General features: G+C 39.7%; 1 protein-coding gene across 1 annotated transcript; it reads right to left on the bottom strand.

Moving 5' to 3' along the window:
* Positions 1-802: 802 nt before the first annotated feature.
* Positions 803-18,377, bottom strand: CPB2 (carboxypeptidase B2). Its single transcript, XM_085324919.1, has 11 exons — positions 18,307-18,377; positions 14,723-14,798; positions 11,994-12,118; positions 11,788-11,896; positions 11,141-11,242; positions 10,486-10,590; positions 5,669-5,785; positions 4,592-4,682; positions 1,930-2,132; positions 1,113-1,197; positions 803-987 (listed from the first exon to the last, which is right to left on the bottom strand). Exons 1-11 carry the CDS (start codon positions 18,375-18,377, stop codon positions 803-805), a joined length of 1,269 nt encoding a protein of 422 aa, XP_085181045.1.
* Between the last annotated feature and the right edge of the window lie 980 nt (positions 18,378-19,357).

The following is a 19,357-nucleotide window of genomic DNA, read 5'->3' as shown; positions in this document are numbered from 1 at the left end:
CGCCGCGCCGCCCTTCCCAGCAGCCCGCGCGCTTCCCGCCGCGCCGCCGCTGGTGATGACGTCGGAGAGGGGAAGGAGGCGGTCGGGCCGCCATGACGGGGGGGGCGGCTGTTGGCCTTCGGGGAGGAGGAGGCCGCGCAGGACGAGGCGCGGCCGGCGGGGTCCAGCGCTAAGGAGCGTGCCCCGGTGGTCGCAGCTTCTCTGGCCGGCGCAACAGGAGCAGAACTGAAGGGCTTTAACGGTTAAAAAGCACAAGCTGCTTTAAGGCTTTTCAGTAARGGCACCTGCAATGCAGTGATCCCCTTCTTAGGCCTTAAAACGCTCCTGCCGTTTGATGCATGAAGTAATAGGTTAGCAAGTAATGCTAATTTAGTACAAATACTAAAARCTGTTTCAAAAGCTCAGTTTTATGAAAGGAAAAGTGAATTGGATTGATCAGAGGCTTACAGGAGCAAATAAAACTCCAGACTCTCTCTCTTACATACATATATTTTTAGTATATATTTAAGTGTTGAGAAATTGTACTTGCAGCATTGCCCTCTGTGTTGCTGTCCTCATAGCACTGAACTAGTGGTGTAGGTTTAGGAATATAAGTAGAAGCTGGAAAAAGCTGTATTCTAAAATGAGAAAAAGTAAAAGGGGTGCAGTCATCATTTTTTGCCTCTATATAAATATAAATAATTGTGGTAAAGCAGCAAGCTTTCTTGCTATTGAGCTAAGTACACCCATGCTGGAATAAATCCTCTTCCKTAGCTGTTTGTGTAAAGTACAGGCTAAGGTTATGAAATGCCAAATTAAAGCATCACAGATTTTGAAGAATGTGTTTGGCTATCTCTTTGACAGCAGCAAGTGCTTCTAAACAAGTTGGTTTAATTTCTTGAGGAGGAAGCAAAAATCCATAAGTTCCYGTGTCCCGAAGCTCAAAAGTAAAAGAATATTTAATGCCAAGATCATAAGCCCAGTCATCTGAACCTCCAGGAGCTAAATCTATATAAGGAAAGGAAAAAGGATAACAGTTAGCTGAAATCAGAACTCTACGTTTCTGTCAAAAGCTGTCCTCATGTTACAGAGGGTATGCTGTCATACTTTTATTGTATAAAGATCATACTTACAAATTGTTTGTGCACCTGCACCAAGTCTGTATGTTTTTTTTGTTGTCCTCTTAATAGCTCTAGCTGCTTTGTTTGCTAGACTCTCCTGAAATGAGCAAAACATGATTAGCTTTATGACTTTATGATAACAGTTCATATGTATTCAGTTAGGATTTATTTTTACTGTGCTCAAGATCTCATTGTTAGATAGTCATATTACCATTCTGCCAGTCTAGAAAGATTTAAAACTTTGAARTAGGGTTAGCATGGTACATTCTGCCCAGCAGGGGATATATTTGTTCCATTTGTGTAATTTGTTGGCTCAAGATTCTCAAAATCTACATAATCGGGCATTTTTTCATTATACCATTAGGGCCATCTGAAATAAACATCCTAAGCAAAACACTATAGTAAAAAATGGCAAGCGTCCACCAAAATACTTCATTGCTTAGGTATATGGATTTTTTTTTAAGTTACTCAAGTAATTTCAAAGTTCATGTAAAGCATACAACATAATCACAAATTTATTCAACTGTCTTATCAAGTTGACCAAAAAACTTTGACTCTGCATATTTAGCATCATCTGGAAAGTATCAGAAATTTATGATGCCCTATCAGTCTAGAATAAATATTTTCATTTCTCTATGTCCTTTAGAAGCTTGCTGCTTTATACACTGCTAGACCAGCCCAAATTCCTTTAAGTTCTTAAGTATATCATGAGAAATCTGCTTTCTGAATTCTTATTTTCAGAGTGTGTTGACTCCCTYGTTACAAGCCTAACCAGGTATGACAAGAAGTTCTGGAATAAATGTGAAACTTAGGAAGTGAGGAGACTTACCAGCTCATCATGATCTTTGCTTTTGTTGGTAGTGTAAGAATATGGAAACAATACCATCTGGGAGTAAGAGTGCATTGTTATGTATGCTTTTATGATGTCTTTATGGTTTCTGAGAAAGCGAGCCATTGCTTTCACTTCTGGTTCAGACTCTGGATAGGGTCCACAGTATGTCTCATGACATTCATAAGAAGATGCTCCTTCACCTGTAAAAAAAGGAGAGCACACAGTGTTACTCCGTAAGTTCTTCCCTTCTGTGTTTAGCTAATGAAAGAACAGATTATGATGCTAGTATACAAGAAAGTGTAGGCTCTTTCATGCTATGGAAAGAACTTGCATTCTTGCAGAAATCAGCACAAGCTTACTCCAATTCTTCACCTACTATACTCTGTAAAATTGCAAAAAGTAAAGAAAAATCAAAATGGTTCAAAGGCTGGATAAAAAGTCCTACAGGAGGGTATGAAAGTGCWCCATTTCTTTAAATTCATCAAGAATATGATTGTGAGAGTCCTTCTAAAATTCTAGAAGTACTTCTGCAGGGAAAAGACAGATTCTAAGAGGTTATTTCATTTCATGGTGACAGTCAACTGCTGTTGCACAAATCAAATTTTAAGTAATGTACCAAGTTTTTAAGAATGAGGAAAACTAGGCACTGGAACAAGTTATCAGACAGATTAGTTGCTTCTCTATTTTTGATACCTACGTCCTCCTGTTACACAGTGAAAGAAGCAGAAAGAGCAGACTGTGGGGGAGGAGTGCTAACAGAGACCTAGGATACACAGACTGTGGGAATTCAGAAACAAGTGTTGGAACAGGGAGGAGGTTTTTTTTAATGTTCCAGTACATATATATGTAAATTCTTAATGWTGAATTAAGGGGAATGGGATTTCAGAAGGAGTCCATGAAAATGCATGCACATGAAAATACAAACAATTCCTGGAATCTGTGCAAAGTCTTGCAAAAGTGGAAAAATCAGAATGTTATGTTTTATACTGTTCTGTTTTGCCCAGAAGCGAGTAGCTGCCTAAGATAAAAGAGAATGAAGAATCTATTTGCTGGCCGTCCTAGATTCTGTTTTGCTAAGTTCTCGGTCATAGAGAGAACAGTCGGCTGGGAAAGTAATGTGAAAAACATGGAGGAGTTCCAAATCYGTAGTCCAGTCAAATTTAGTTCTGCAGAGCAAATTCAAAATAAGTACATTGCTTTTAGTGGAATAAATTTTTCCTTTTATTGTTATAAAAGAAAAGCGTACTGTATCAGCGCATCAAGTAGTGTTATTTTACTCTTCATAAAAAGCATGAAGGCTTTGTTCCTGTTCAGAAAGTTCTTATCTGAACAGCTGAAGAAGAAAAACAGATAAACACAGCAATACAGTTCTAATTAAATGTGTAGATCTAAACCCTGTAATTTTGCAGTGACGTGAAGTGTATTCACAAGCAAAGCTGAAGCCAATAGAAGTCTGAGCATTTAACTCCTCTGAGAAGAACACTTGGCTATTGAAAGGTATATGAGTAAAAATTAATATGCAAGGTCCCGTGAATGTTTCAGCATGACTTTGTGTCACTTAACACAACTGTGTCAATTTAAGCAATTAACACAACTAATAATAATTACAGCAGTGTTATAAAATGATAAAATTCCACTTGGCTGTTTAGAGAATCTTGTTGAAATTTGTTGCCTTTTGCACAGCTATATCAATAACAGGGGTTCTGCARTTCAGAATATGTTCTGAATAAAATCTGTGCAGCCATTGCTGTCAGTTAYATTGCAAAGATTTATCTGATTCAGTACAAACAGTATTTTTTGTGGTAACTACAAACGGCATTTTTTTTTCCTCAGCATTTTACTGACTCTGTGGAACTAAGAGGAGTTTCTACTCYTAGGGAGATCCTTGCAACCATGAAAGTTATTATAAACACTTGACCTTGCTGCTTAGACTCATCTGTAATAGCAGGTGTTTCTGTGTGATGACCCTGCAAGGTGCTGAGGCTTCTCTTTTTTTTGTCTTTTCAACCTTGTCTAGGTGAGCAGTGTAGCATAGCTGAAAACAGCTGAAAAATAAAGCTGAAAATGTATCCCTCTTACTAAAATTAGATGCTCCAGTTTTGCCCTGTAAGAAGATGTACATTTTGCTCAAATACTTTTTCAGAAAAGACCCACTCAGTAGTCTTACATTATTCCTAGTTCGTAAAGTGGAGCCAATATCTGGCTCAGAAGTCTGAAAGTGTTTGACAAGTTCAATGCATTATTGAAGGTGACCAGTTTGTRCAACATACTGGAGCATTTACTCCACTATATGTTGAGGCAGGCATTGGGTGACATGGCAAGGGCCACCTGTCCTTCCTTTCCCCCCACAACCTGCACTACATGTTGTAATGTGATGCCAGAGACAGCGTACAGCATCTCAGCCCCTTTCTCTCTTGTCATGCATGGCACTGGGAAAAGGTTAGTCCTCCATGTGGAGTCTTTAGGTGAAAAATCCTGGGTCCCTACAAAAAGTATGTCAAGTTGAGGAACTGTTCTTCTGTTTATAAATGTTACTCAGGTGCATTCATCTTTATATCAGCAGTAACTTTGTGACAGAGTAAAGGAAAATAGCTTAAAATTAGAACTTCGAAGGTTAAAACTGAGGAAGAGATAAAATGGAAAGTAAGTGAGGTCATACCACACCACTGTGCATCAAAATTCCTGTTCATGTCAGTACCGATACATTTGCTGTTACCATGTGATGAGCGGCTCTTTCTCCACAGCCGTTTCTGTGAAAAGAGACACAAAAACTGGGGTCCACAGAAAAAGTTAAGAAAAATTATGTCATCATTTCACTGCTTAGTTAAATTTACSTTCTCATTTGTATCTCTAAAGGTCATGTGGTAATGAAGGGGCAAAAAACCAAGAAAGATTATAAAACCACAATCTGATTGTCAGTAAGCCTGAGTAATAAGACAAAATGTTGCACAGGAAAAGATGTGGACATGTTTGGTCAGATTTCAACAGACTTATACTGCGGAAGGAGGGGAGAAGACATGCTGTTTAGCCAGGTATATAAGTTTACAAGTACAAGTCCAACCTTTCTGTAGGGACTGCTGGCAGCATGTGGAGAGTTAGGAATCTGGTGTGCAGCTGTTGTGCTGTGTAAGTGTGGCTGTCCAAATAGGAGCAGAGCTGAGATGAAAACCSAAAGAGTAAAAGAATGGAAGAGGCTTTTTTAAAAACTTAAATAAAGGGTCTAAAAATCAAAGAACCATTTCAGCTTCTCAGGATTTCTAATTAATGAGTAAATAAAATTCTGGACAGCAGGCTTTCACCTGTTATACCTTCATTTACCTGACACAAAAAATATTCAAAGAACTAGGCTRTCTTGCAGGATGAAGGAGTGAGTTACTGGCTGTGGCCGAACTGATGCAATACACTGCTCATCTTGGATTGGATTGTGCCAGTATTTGTAACCTTGCAGCTGAAGGCTGACATAGGCATTCCCTGATGGCTGAAAGTGTTAAAATCCCACAATGAGATGCTATCATTTCCAAACGCGTTTCCAGCAATTTGGAAGAGACAAAGGTTCTATGGGTCAAATATTGATTAGTCACAGTATTTGCTGTACTTTAAATGAAGCAGGAGTGCAGAAATTTCAAGAGCAAATTAACAAGTTTGGGCATGCAATTCCAGAGTGGAAATTATGCCCGAGGCATACACACTGCCAGTTCCAATGGCATGTCAGTCTGTCTAAAAARCTTCTACATACAGAGGGGTGACTCCATGTGTAATCATAGCCATCCACATTCACCACAGGCATGACGTAGAAATCAAAGTGCTCCAGAAGTGTTGACATGGTCTGATCTCTCTCGCGTAAATAGGTTGTCTATAAAACACCRGTAAAAGTTATTAAAACCATTTATAATAGTGTTTTTCTTACCTTCCTAAAAARGCACCTGATGTTCTATGTAAAATAATCGTGCAATTATTACACTAGGCTTCCTCCTGATAGATGTGTGTCACATGAGAGAAATTGCTACTCCAAATAGCACTTTGGTTAGAACTCGCAGGGGAGAGAGTGGGAGTCGAGCTGGCCCAGTGAGTCAGGTACACCACAACTGTCTAACGTTAGCAAGCTGGTCATGAGATAGAGTTGAAACCTATCAAGAAGAAAACTGGAGCTTTTACTGGTTGTATAGATAAATAGGGAGGAAAAATAGCACAAAAGAGCCTAAAAGTTGCGTAAAATTACACATGCGCAAAAATAACAAATACAATTTTGTGTAGCTGTTGTACCTAACAGTATTCTTCCTGGGTTTGTTATGAGTTCAGTGTACCTGTATGCAAAGAGCCAGTAAAAGCTACACTGCCTGTTTTGCCTCACTTATAGCTTATTTTGAAGGCTTAAGTGATACCTAACTTTGTTGTAGGTCCACCACACAAGGATAAATTTTAACCTTGTAAGTGACTGTGTTTCTAATAGGTCTTTAGACCTATTAGATTAGGTCTTTAATCATATCTTATTTTTCTTTATGCCTTACTTGAAGCACCTTCTCTTACTTCAAATTCTTCCCACTTTTCCTCAGGCAATGGACTTTCTCTGAATTAAGTGAAGTGTCAATCTTTCTACCATCTAACAACAAAATTGAATGATAAAAAGTGGGAACATTATAAAAATGCCTCATGTTTGCAAAACAGACCACTATTGATGTTAATGTGTGTGTGCAGATGTCTATTAATATCAGATTTTAAAATGTTACTTTGTAAAGTGATATAAAAATAAAATTTGAATTTAAAACATGTAAATTAGATCGAGAGGATGGAGAAACTAAATATTCAGCTTGTTACTGCTGAAAAATATTGCAGGGACAGTTCACTGGCATAGTGACAGCACAGCTGGTAATTATTTGGAGCAGCATGAAAAGGGCAAGTGCATTTCTCTCCAAGGGAGCCTCGAAGCCTGGGATTATCAGTGGAGCATGAGGTACATTCAGCTGTATCTGTTCCTAACTCCTGCAGTCTCCTTTAAAAATGTTACAATCTTTGAGGTTTTATAGTTGTGACAGAGGATAGAAACAAATACATGTATTTTCTTTTATAATTTATTATTATTATTTATTTGCATCATGGAAAAGCCATAATTGATCTTTCAAGGACTCATCTATGCTGTTGCTCTGGCTGCAGTGCTGGTGACTGTGAAGTCACGATCTCATCTAGTTTGTTTTTAGTGTGAACTTTGTGAATAAGTAATTGAATAAACAAAACCTTAGGACATAACTTGAGCAACCTGGCTAGGCCAGAATGAGTTTTTTCTTGGGAGCCTTTTTCCTGATCCATACTAAGAACTGAAAAAACCAGCTCAGCGTAACGAGTTTTGCCTGCAGTGCTGAGCAGAAATGTCTTAAACTCAAAAAGACCAAAGAGGTCTTCTGGGGTGCAAACTCCTTATCTGTTTCTTGGCGTATCTTTGTTCACTATCCTGAGCTGTATGAGATCATTAGAGACCAGACATGACCACTGGTCTGAGGCCATATAACAAAGCTGGAGAGGTTCAAGATACCAATCTCCATCTCTCAACACCTGCTTGTGATGGCAAAGAACAGGACAGGGGGAGTGGGTAGTTATCCAGAGGGAAATGCTTGATCCCAAGCATCTCCATATGCGGATTCTGGATGAAATTCTGGAAGACACCTGCATAGGCAAATGGATGTTCTAGTCTAGCTCCAGGGAGAAAATGGCATGAAAGAGAAGCAATTTGTCTTCTTTGTTCTCCATGGAAGAAGAAGCTGTTCCAAGAGCAGAAAACAATAAAACAGGAGTGGTACCAACCTCCTCTAAGGTTGTTCACACCCCTGCTGCTCCTGGCCTTTCTGCTTACACAGTCTTTGTGGCCTCTCTCCTCCTGAGAAAACACAAGCCTTTTGGGCAGCAAGACCTTTTCCATTTCCAAACCTATTCCTGAACCTACAGTTCTTGTATTATGGTGTACATTGTGATTGTCTAATCAAGACACCATAGCCATGCTGCAAAGGCCATTTTGCATTTTTATCCCTGGCCTGTGAGCCTTTTTTTATTTTCTGTTTAGGCGATAACTTTCTACCTTTGTTCTGATAACCAGTTAGACCTGGTTTGAAACATATTTTGAAACATGGTCTGAGTTTTTATTTTATTCTGGTTTATGTTTAGGCCATGAACTATACAACATTTTTCTTTATTTTACATCTAGGAAATGAAGACATTTCTGTGTAAATGTGACTATTTGGGTGTCTGTGCTCATATTTTCACTTAAAATTTTCATTTACCTATTTTAATTTACTCCCTTCTTGATAACAACACATTTATATTTTGATTATTTGATTGTAAGTGGTGTCCTGCTCTGTTGTAGGACCTACTGCATAGGTTGCTTTCCTCCCCATTCTCCAGACCAATCATTCTGCCTAATGAAGTCAAGAGAACAAATGGCATGGTGACTCAAGCCTAAAAAAGGGAGAAATAGCAGAGATCTTGTCTCTTCGAGCTATTGGGGTATCTGCTGATGTCTGGATGGCAGCCTGACATGAGAGAAGGCTAAACTCATCTGGACTAGGAGGCAGAAGGGGTCTGTTTGTAACTGGTATGGGTTTATATCTGACGTCTTGTGGAGCTACCAGTGAGAGGACTTGTCTAGAGTTTGTTTAGCAAAAAAGAGTAGAAAAAAGACGGCAATCTCTTCAGAGAGTTTTTGCTGTGGAAAGCAAATGAAGGCGATATAAACCAGATTTTTTTTCACTTTGGGTAGAGCTAGGATCAGAGACCTTGCTGAAATACAACTCTGAGTTTGTTTCACTCTTTCATGGTACTGCTCTTGAGACACATGCATGCGATGTGTTTTTCTGGTCCCATGCCAGCAGCTCTGAAAGGAACTGCTCACCAGTGGCCTCCCACAGCCTGTGCAAGAAACAGCAGATGGTGACAATCTGCACACAGACATGCAGCCAGTCCGTCAAAGCTCTCCATCCATGACTGGTAGGCCAAACACACATTAGCCTGAGATCCTGCAGGTATTTAAAGACCCACTGGACTGTGGCGAAGGGCTGTGTTTCTCCCAGTAAGACTGTGTAACTCATGGTAGCAGTAGCAAGCAGGTTCTGCAGGTATCTGATTGCCATATGCTGCAAGGAAGAGGGCTCAGCTTGGTGCCCTGACTGAGGGGCAGAATCTCAGAAGATCTGGGCATGCATTAGAGTACCTGCTCATCCCATCTGTTATTCTTCTATGGCCCACTAGGTTTGCAGAATGCAAGCATACYAGTCCCTGTGGATGAGGTACCCACCAGAATTTCATGGTAAACACCAGTCAGAGAAATGGGCTGCATCAGAGCAGAATCCCTGTAGGGCAAAGCCCTCAAAATTTTGATGACACTRTTGATACGGTCTACAGTAAACTGGCCAAGCGCATAGTGCAACCCTACTAGCAAGAGGCAGAAATGATGAGACCAGAGGGCAACCATGAACCTCTTCTCCACTTCTATTGGTGCATGGAATGGAGTTAACTGATGCTTGATATCAAACCCTTACAGAGACCTCCTAATTTGGCCCTTCAAATTCAGAAGTGCTGAATTTACTGCTGCTAATGCTGAGTGAATAATACAGTCTCACCCCATCAGTGATCACTGGTTTCCTTGAGCTAGTATTATACATATGGATGGCAGTTGATGCCTTTCATATCCTGCAGGTCTGAAATGACAATTTCTCCAGCAGGACTGGTACTATCAGAAGAAGGTGGCTTGTGTGGCCTTATTCTCTAAATGAGATAAATCCAGCAAAAAATATGAGTACAAATAGAAAATCAGAGRCAGGAAGAGCAGTGGCAGTGAGCACAGCAGCAGGTGACATCTCACAGAAAGAGGTAAACAGAGGTTGCTGGTGTGCCTGCAATCTACCGTCTTTGAAGAGTCTATTGATAYGGAGCTATGTCATGCCTAGAGCAAGCAAATGTAGGGTATGGGGTACCTGTCACACTGGAGAGGCATGGAGGGAAAAACAAGAGGTGTGGGGTATCCTGAGTGCCCTAAGTACCCTCTCATCTACTCCAGGCAGTGCCAGCTGGAGTGATACAGATGTGAGACACCATGCACTACTTGACCCAGAGCCAGGATCGTTCCTTGGCAAGGATCCATGTGGCAATATAGACAAATCCATAACGCATTTCCAAATACAYACTTTTCCTGAAATACTCTCTCCATCCCTGGCCATTACATAATTGTAGAAATCTCTGTTGAATTTSCTGCAAGTACTTTGAAAATTTCCTTTTGTATTTGAAAATACATTTGAGCTCTTTTCTATTTGATCCATATGCCATTTTTCCTCTCTCATTCTCTTTTTTCTCTCTCATCCTCATCTGCTGACACACRCATATACACCCACTAACACACTCACACACACTGCTGCATATAAACATTAAATACAAATCTCATGTGTTGGTGCTCTGCAAGTAAATGGCTTAAGATATTATAGAAGTTAGGGTTTAATTTGTAAGAGAAGGTAAATGGCATCAAGACATTTTATTTTGCTTTAAAAACAGTAGTCAAATGTGGTATCTACTCACATGGCCTATGAACCACAGGCAAAAAGCAGGAGAAATCCATTCTCTAGCGTGGATACCACAGTCAATCCATATGGCACTTTTGGCTTTTTCTTGCCTTCTAGAAAGCTGTCAAAAGAGAAATTTTATTAAAAAGTCACTRTTTAAAGTATGACACATAGAAGTGGAAATGAAAAGAGTAACCAAGCTGGAAAAAGGAGCATCTGTATTGTTGGGAGTACTTAGACTGATCCTGGGCTGGTTACTACATTCATTTACATTAGTGGGCAGTAAGTGGACCATATTCAGAGCGCCACAGCAGGCCACTAACATGGGCACCAAGACCTCAGCAGTACCTGAGGTCAGGAGAGCAGATCACCAAGTATTCAGGGGATGGAGCTAGACTGCCTTTATAGTCAGGAGAGCAGGGTATCCACCACGCCAATATTTCATGCCTTTGGTGGCCCAGATGTGGTAACTTCTCTGGCTTTCACTGGACCGACAAGGAAGCTAAACAGGTCAAAGATAATGGCACCTTATTGGAAGAATGTAGGAAACTTCTAAAAGGTATTGTTAAAATATACATATAAATATAGATTTAATATAGTGTTTTCGCCAAAAACTCTTCATTTGCTTACATTACTACCAGGAAATATTTCACAGTAAGTCACAGCACTACCTTAAGAACATAAAGTGGTCGTTTCTCATATGAGGATCCAATATATATTTTCTGCAGGAGGTCAGAATGGATTTTTACCATTTCTTCCATCCAAAAATATATCTACAAAGATGAAGTGGGACAATCAGTATATGTATCATTTCCATAATGTTTCCCCTCATCCCTGAAAGTGGTCTGGACCCAGACCACTGGTTCTGCTTCCCAAAGTGCTGCTTCCTTAGCTGACTAGAAAGAGAAACCAGCAGTTCAGACCACTTACCCTTTGCCAGACTCTGATTTCTTTTAAAAGAAATGGTGAGCTATAGTCACAGCCCTAAGTACCCTGAAATTCCTCTTTAGTATCACTTGCTTAAAATATTATTCTTCTCATGCCTTTAAGATTTATGTGGTGTTTTACTGCTGCATTTCCCTTCCAAGTTGGCTGTACTGGAGTGGTGGTTTGAAGTCATATATGTGTAAAAGATTTTTTCTTTTGCTGTGTTCCTTCTCTATAAAGGCATTTCGGAAGTTAGAAATCTCACTAGTGGGGCAATACTAAGGTAATTGTTTACCTGTTGGCAATTTCTTTCCCTCTGTCCATTCTCAACCACCAGACAAATTTAACTTCTTAAATAAATCTACAGAGGATTACAACAAAAATGTCTTACTTCTCTCAGAGAATGGTAGTTTTCATAATATGATGAAGAGCTGCGTGGATTGACTGTGTCATTGATAGTCTGTTTTTCAATAAGTCCTTGAACATCTCCCATCAAAACTCTAAATAAGAAAGAAAGAGCACAACCTCCTAGTAAATGACAGCATTGCCAAACAACTTTACCTGAAGCATTCATGACAAGAAGTAAAGAAATCATACTTGTGCGGGATGGTCAGTCTCCTTAGCTCAGCCTTTATAATATTTATAATGGACACACTGACGTAGAAATGGACTTCTATGTCCTTCTTGATGTTTTCAACCATAACAGGCTGCCAGAGAATGACCTGCAAAGTTTCCAAGAACGTCTTATTTTTCATCAAGGAAAGAAAAAATATACCCTTAATGTTTAATAAGTATTTTGAAAATARTCAAAGTATATGTTTTCAATTTAAGAGACAATGTATAACGAGCAGTTTAATGTTCYGTGTGCTTTGTTAGAGCATCCTGCTACTGCTAGAAATGAAAAGTGTGTGGTTAAGAAATGTTTATAATGACTTCTGCACATAAATTCATAAATCAAGAACAAAGACAGGAATACAACCTTTTCTGAGACAGTATTTCTAGTGTAATAGATAGCTTATTATGTTACGTATTTTCAAGTCTGCTGAGAGTTATTTTCCCTCAGGGTATTTGGGGAATTATTGAAGATCAGACCAGTCTTTGTAGTTATTGTATTCACTGATTACTTTGATCAAGGACAAAATAAATGCCAGAAGGAGTTTGAGTCAAGATGAAGCAGAAATAYAGAGATTAGAAATGGGAGGAAAATTAGAAAATGAGATTCTTCTTGGTAAAATTAAATCTTAAACAATAATATAATCAGAAACCAACATGCTCARTAAGAGGCTGAAACTTTAGAAGCAATAATACCAAAAGACCTAGGAATGACAGTGAACAGAAAATTAGATATGAGTTTACAATGTAGAAAAGGTCAGGATAATTCTTGACTGTGGATTTAAAGAGGTGCAGCATGGAGTCACTAAAAAATAGGGAGGGGGTTACTCTTTTCTGATGCAATTACACCAGGAATATTATATTCATCTTAGGACACCATGTTTCCAGGAACATATAAGCTGTCAGCTGTTTATCTGACTCATTTCTTAGACAGAACATATTTACAACATCATACAGAGAATGCTTCCATGCTTTTAATSAAGATTTTGGAGCAATAAATAGTAAAACATTATGGCGCTAGATGCGCYACTGTGATGTGTTATCCACATAGCTGAACTAGTCTCAGTGTAGCTATCTCAGACATTATTATTGGCAGGGTAGCTACATGCCTCAGTGTTTTTGGGAAAACCCATCCAAGAAGCAAGCTGGATGTCAAGTTCATTAGCCCCAATTTCCCTGTTGCCCTGGCTAGCCTGCTGTCTGCACTGAGGCACACCCCTTCCAATTTGGGTTCTCACTGGTGAAGGCATCCTTCAAGCTGAGAATAAGGAGATCTGAAGAACTCAAGACTGACATAGCTGAGTTGGCAGCGRAGCAATGAATGCTGGTGAAGGAGAGACTTCCATAACGTGCAGCGTTACTGGTCCATCATCAGCAATGGTCAGTACTGCCTCAGGGACAGCTAGTAATGAGTGATACAAATGTTCTTGGGTCTAGATCTTCTAATGAATGCTATTGTAAGGATCATAGAATCAGTAAGGTTGGAAGGGATTAAGTGTGTTCTTTTATTAGATTTTTGTTCTCTGGCTTTTGCAAGACTAGCACCTGTAATTAGCCTGCTAATTCTTCTTGAAAGATGCTAATTTTCAGTTGTTTCTTTTTTTTTGCTAGATTTTAACCCACTGAGCTAAACATTTCTATGTTAAGTATTGCCACAAGCTGAGGATATACATACATAGATATGTATACACACACATATACATACATACATACATATATATATATRTGTGTGTGTGTAAGTTTCAGCTTAAACAGGTCATCTACTTAGGGAAAAATATGTTGATTTTGCAAGTGTTAAAGAATTTCATATAATGATCTATACACTCTTGCTACTATGTTGTGGAGTTTAAAATTTGTTGGGAGGTACCATAGGTATCTTTATTTCCTTTTCCTTATCCTTTTCCTTTTCCTTATCCTTTTCCTTTTCCTTGACAAGTGGAGGTGGAAAAGAGGAAATAAAGGTATCAAAGTTTGTGGAAACTGGAGAAGAGGGTACAATGATGCTAGGAGGGATAGTGGAAGAGTATGATAGGAAATGAGGTGGTCATAGAAGAGGAGCCAGGAAAGACAGGGAAGGAATGTGGGCAAAGATGTTGTTAAAAGCTCTCAATCATCTGAGACACATTTTCAATCATATTGTAAATTATACTGGTTGAGGAAATGGTTACATTTTTTGTTGCAGAATGTTGGCTTCAGACAAACTGACGATGTGATTGGGAAAAAGTTTTTGAAGAGGAAAAGATGCCTTATTTTAATTAAATGACAGGCAGAAGTGAAAAAGTCTTCTTAGCAATAGCAGTAGAGATTTTTGTCCTCTAAATGCTACTTTAATAAAAATACCACTTTGGTAAGTCCTCATATTCAAAGCCCTACAAGTCATGTGATTCAAAATTGCATTGGTCTAAAGTGCTGGGATTCCCTAACAAATGTGTCTGTTACTTTCTGTTGGCACTTTACCAACTTTGTAGTGTGTTAGTGCATGAAACCAAGTGCAGAATTCTGCACTCTGATATAATTCCCTAAAACATTACAGAGGTCTCGCCGTGTAAATCATAAGATACCAGAGCAATGAAAACAAAATGTTTGTTGAGCTGCTGTATTAGGAGAAAAGAATGAAAGGCAGAACGCTACATCTTCCTCTGGGGGGAAATAGTACTAGTGAACTTTGTAGAAGAATTTGCCCTAGGACCAGAGAGAAATAGGGAACTATTTACCTCAGTGTTGTTCAGTAAATTCTGAAGGGCTTCAACCTGTCTGTCTGTTTGTGGGAGAGCCCACAAAACTTCATCCCTGGAAAGACAAAGTTATTTAGATAAAACATAGGCACTTGAAACCGTTATAGGCCATGCAAAACAGGCTTGGCCTTATTTGTCTTCTCAGGCTTGGCTATCATGGACCCAAAGAGGATTTAGCAGTGAGAAGCCTCGACTTATGCCAATCTGGCAAAATCTGAAGGAGCCGGGTGGCTGGGGTAGGGCTTTGGTAATGAGTATCTATTACTGTATCCGGGATTGCTCCTGGGAGCTGGCRCCCACAAAACACAGACCTGGCTAATTAAGAGTGCAGCAGGTATGAAGCCAGACTACATTGGGAAGATGTTTCTCCTGTTGTCCTCCAAGTTTCTAGAGTTCATTCATCCTCCAGCAGTGACGTGAGCCCTCCCAACATGCTGGAGAAGGCAAACACAGCATTTCATGGATGTGCAGAGGGTACTACCATCATCCTTCCTACTCCAATCCATTTACTGCTCCCCTCATTTCTCTCCCTCTGTGAGTTATGCAGGGTTTCCAGTGGTTTGTACCACTGTCCTCCCTCCCTGTGCAGTAACTGATATTCCCCCTTCTACTTGAACCCCATGGCCCAAACATGCTGTACAGAGAAATGGCCCTTTTAAGCTACTCTGTGCATGACCCCACCATCAAGGACAGGAGTAAAATTCACACAGAGTACAGCAAGACTGAAAGGACAGTATTCAACCCCTGTGAGAGTACAGAATAATAGTAGCTGGAGCACACACTTTGCAAGTAGCGGGGAGAAATAATTCAACTGTCTGAAGAGATCTTTATTGTCTAAAGGATGCTTTAAGAAAAATACCACTTTGTATTGTAAATCCAGCCTGGTCTTCAGAGCCCTGCAAGCCATGTAACTCACAATTGTGTTGAATAGGCTTGAAAATAATTCATGTTTGTAGAGGGAGGTGACTTGGGGGAAATAACTGACCCTTATTTCCACTTTCTGTGTTGGGATGCTTCTCAGCCTTCTAATCATGTGGAGCTGATGGCAGTGCATAAAACAAGTGCTGTAGAAGTCCCTAAGAGCCCTGTCTGAAAAGACTATTCTCAAAAGAAAACAGACAGGGCTCTCAAAACACATATTTTCAAGCTGCAGAACATGATTGTCACAACCCATTGTTGTGACTGATTTCAAGCAGAGACCTGACAGCATCCAGCAACCAGGTGATTTATCTTTTCTACTTTTAGCCAGGCTCCAAGCAATCACTGTTGTTTCTCATGCAGAACCAACAATATGCCAGCCTTATTTTTGCTTCCACCATCATGTGACAGAGCATCAAAGAGCAATCAGGGCTAGGCAGGGCTGGCAGTTTGCCTATTTCTTTAGACAAGTGAACTCCAAAGCTTGTATTTGGGACTGCTTCAAAAGTAAGCTTGTCTTCACATGGTGGTATTTACCCCAGGGAATCTTTTCAGGAGGGAGGCCAGAAGAGGGCTGCTGCATGTGGCTGTGTGCTACACTTCTCATTGCCATGCTGCGGCACGGAGTACARAATGAGGAAGCTGGTATATATTTATGCTCCCAATTTGTTACGCGTGTGTTTCAGTTGAGTGTGTAAGTGCCAGATAGCCGATGGCTAGCAGTGAGTCCGTTATAGCTCATGCTGGTAGGACCTGAACATAGTGAACAAGTTGATCCGAGTTCCGCCCCTGCTGTAGTATTAACAGCAGAAGTTGTAGTTGGGCTTCTCAGTTCCTTTGCTTTGATTCAGCATGTACGTGTCTCCAGGACCTCATAGCCTGACTTCATTTAAACCCTGCATATTCTTTATGACTAATGTCTCCAAGAGGGAGGCCTTCTTACAACTCAAAGTCTTACCCAGGCTCTCAGCAGGTTACGTCACTAGAGGAGTACTGCAAGGATCTCCTGTCCCTCAGACCTTGTCGCCTGCTGCCTGTGTCCCTCATCTATTTAGCTGAAGGCATATACTACTTGTTTGCTCTTTCAAGAGCCTATCCCACTCTCCCTATCCTCCCGTACTCACTGATGAAAGATTTACTCCTAGCTCTGGTGACTCTGCCATGTCAGCCTCTGCTCATGAGGACATTTTCATGTGGCATTTTCAGGCAAGTGTCTTTGTCTTGCATATCTTCTGATTGTTGATGTTTGGGCAACTCTCCCCTTGAACCACTATAAACCTCCTACACAGAATTCCTCAGATTCTTTGCTAAAAATCTTTACTGTGATGACAGTCAAAATTTGTAGCTCCATTTAAGCTGTTAGTCTTCCTGGAGAACAGATGTCTGTSTGTAAGTGCTCTTTTCTCCTGCTCTGTTGAATCTCAGAATATCTCCAGCCTTCTCTTATCTCTGTAATGGGTCAGAGAGCTACCTGTGTTTTCAGTGTTATCCACTCTTTCACAAATCTTGCATTACTTGATATTTTTCTTAGGTATTCTTCTTTTCTAAATGCAGTGATCATGCAATAACTTTGGGCTAGACTCATGCTTTTTGGTGGGAAATGCCATATTCTTCTGTAAGGGTTTTATTTAAACATTAAGTGAATGAACCTTCTAGTAACATAGAGCAATGTTGCTCCATGAATTCACCTATGCATCTGTTCCTTTGCTTTAACCCCCCACAAATCCATGATAATACACAACAAAATACGACAGCAACACAAGGTGGGGTGAATGATCCTGTTTTTAAGGCACAAATTCAAGAGGTGTTCACCTGTCATGGTTCTGCCACAGACTTGTGGTGCAAAGTCACACAAGGGCTGTGAGACCTAATTCATTATTATTTGTGTAGCTATCTGAGTGCTGGCAGCAGGCACTGTTTAATCGTGGTTCCTGTACATTGTTCAGCTTGCTTAATATCGCCGCATGAGGGGGTTATCTTTTTAGTTCCATCAATTACAACATTTCAGGTTTTTAAACCAGCTGCACACATAAAAAATAAAGCTCTTTGGCTGTCTTCATCTCTGACATACGTTTTCATGTTTTAACAAAGTGTTTGGTTTCAGGACATTTCTAAAGTTTATCAATAGGTAACAATAAAACTGCTTCTGAAACTTTGTGCAAATACAAAATGGTTATTCAAAAATGATTTATGACTGGAAAAACAATCATAAAAGCTACTTTAGAAAGAAAACATATTGTTAGCACTTTCAGAAATGGTTTCTCTTTCTACCTCAAGAAGTAATTCATTTAAAGTCTTGTTTTAAGGCAAATGAAGCAAACTATTTTTCCCATTAAGTTTCAAAATGCCCTTTATTGGCACTCAAAAGCACTGAATGAACAGAATTGATTTGCAATTAGACTGAAAAGAATAGTTTTAATATGATTAAAAACATAGGATTTATGAATGCAAGGAAGACTTATAATAATTTCATTTCCTCTGCCATCTATATATCAAACTACACCCCATATCCAATTACAAGAGCAATAAATAAATGTCAACCTTTTCCAAATGTTTGCTTATGCAATTTGGAGATATTTTAGCTCAATATTTTATTTCCCAATTTACCATACACTGAAAGCCTGGTAGCACCAACAGGTATTTACCTTGGAAGATTGAAGCCATGCTTCTCCTGAATCCAGATAAATAGAGTAAAAAAGAGCAGGAAAATTTTCATCCTAACAGCATCCACAATGAAAACCAATGCATTTGGAAAGCCAAAGGTTCAGGATCCACATTATGGATTTCAAAAATGTTATTTAACGAGTGGTTAAAATTTAATACTGTCTCTCACCTCAATCCCATGCTCCTGGTGGCTGAGTCAATATCACAGAATTCCTGGGGAGATTCTGTTGGTATTAATGTAGCTGGGTCCAGAAAGGGTATGGTACATTCTGGACATTTTCATATTGCCTAATCACTTTGTTGTCTATGTACTTTTTCTGTTTCATTGTGGCTAGGAAGCACGGAGATAAGAAAGAATACTAACACCAAAGTTTTTGGTAGTGTGATCCTGTCGTGTTATGGAGGTGCAACAGGGTCTTTGCATTGAGCATTCTGATAACAAACCACAGCCAAATGTGAAGCTGGGTTAGAGAAGTGGAGAGTGAGGTTATTATGTCCAACTGGAAAAATCATTAACATTATTACTAATGTTGCATGCCCCAGTGATTTTTTCTCCCATATTTCTATCAATGGTTGTCCAGACAGGACATATCAGAGAGCTGAAAGAACCTGACCTGTCCAGCACAGATGATCTCCATGTTGCCTGAACAGTAAATTCAGCTTGGCTAGGACATTGCAGGCTTCTTACAGTGTAATTATCACGTGCATTGAAAGTGTCATCCATATGCAGTACAAGCAATATGCAGCAATTACTGGAAATATTCAGTGGGGTTGGTGTGTTTGTAGCAAAGGCTTGTCAGGAATATGTAGATGTCCAACAACACAATCAGTTACATCTGCTACATGTCTGTAAGTCACAGCTAAATGGTCAAATTCCCCAAAGTCCAAAGCCCCTCATCAACACTACAGCTCCAGGTGGAAAATCCTGACTTAGTTAGAGAACCTCACTATGATAGCCTAATGCAGAGGAAAACTGTTACTTACACCTCCAGGTGGCAATATATCCACCCTAGTATTAGCCCTTGGGCGTGT

The sequence above is a fragment of the Rhea americana genome, unplaced genomic scaffold, assembly GCF_003343005.1.
Source record: "Rhea americana isolate MKP2758 unplaced genomic scaffold, rheAme1 scaffold_95, whole genome shotgun sequence".
Lineage (NCBI taxonomy): Eukaryota > Metazoa > Chordata > Aves > Rheiformes > Rheidae > Rhea > Rhea americana.
Note: the sequence above shows the minus strand (reverse complement) of the source record. Positions and strands in the feature narration are given on the sequence as shown.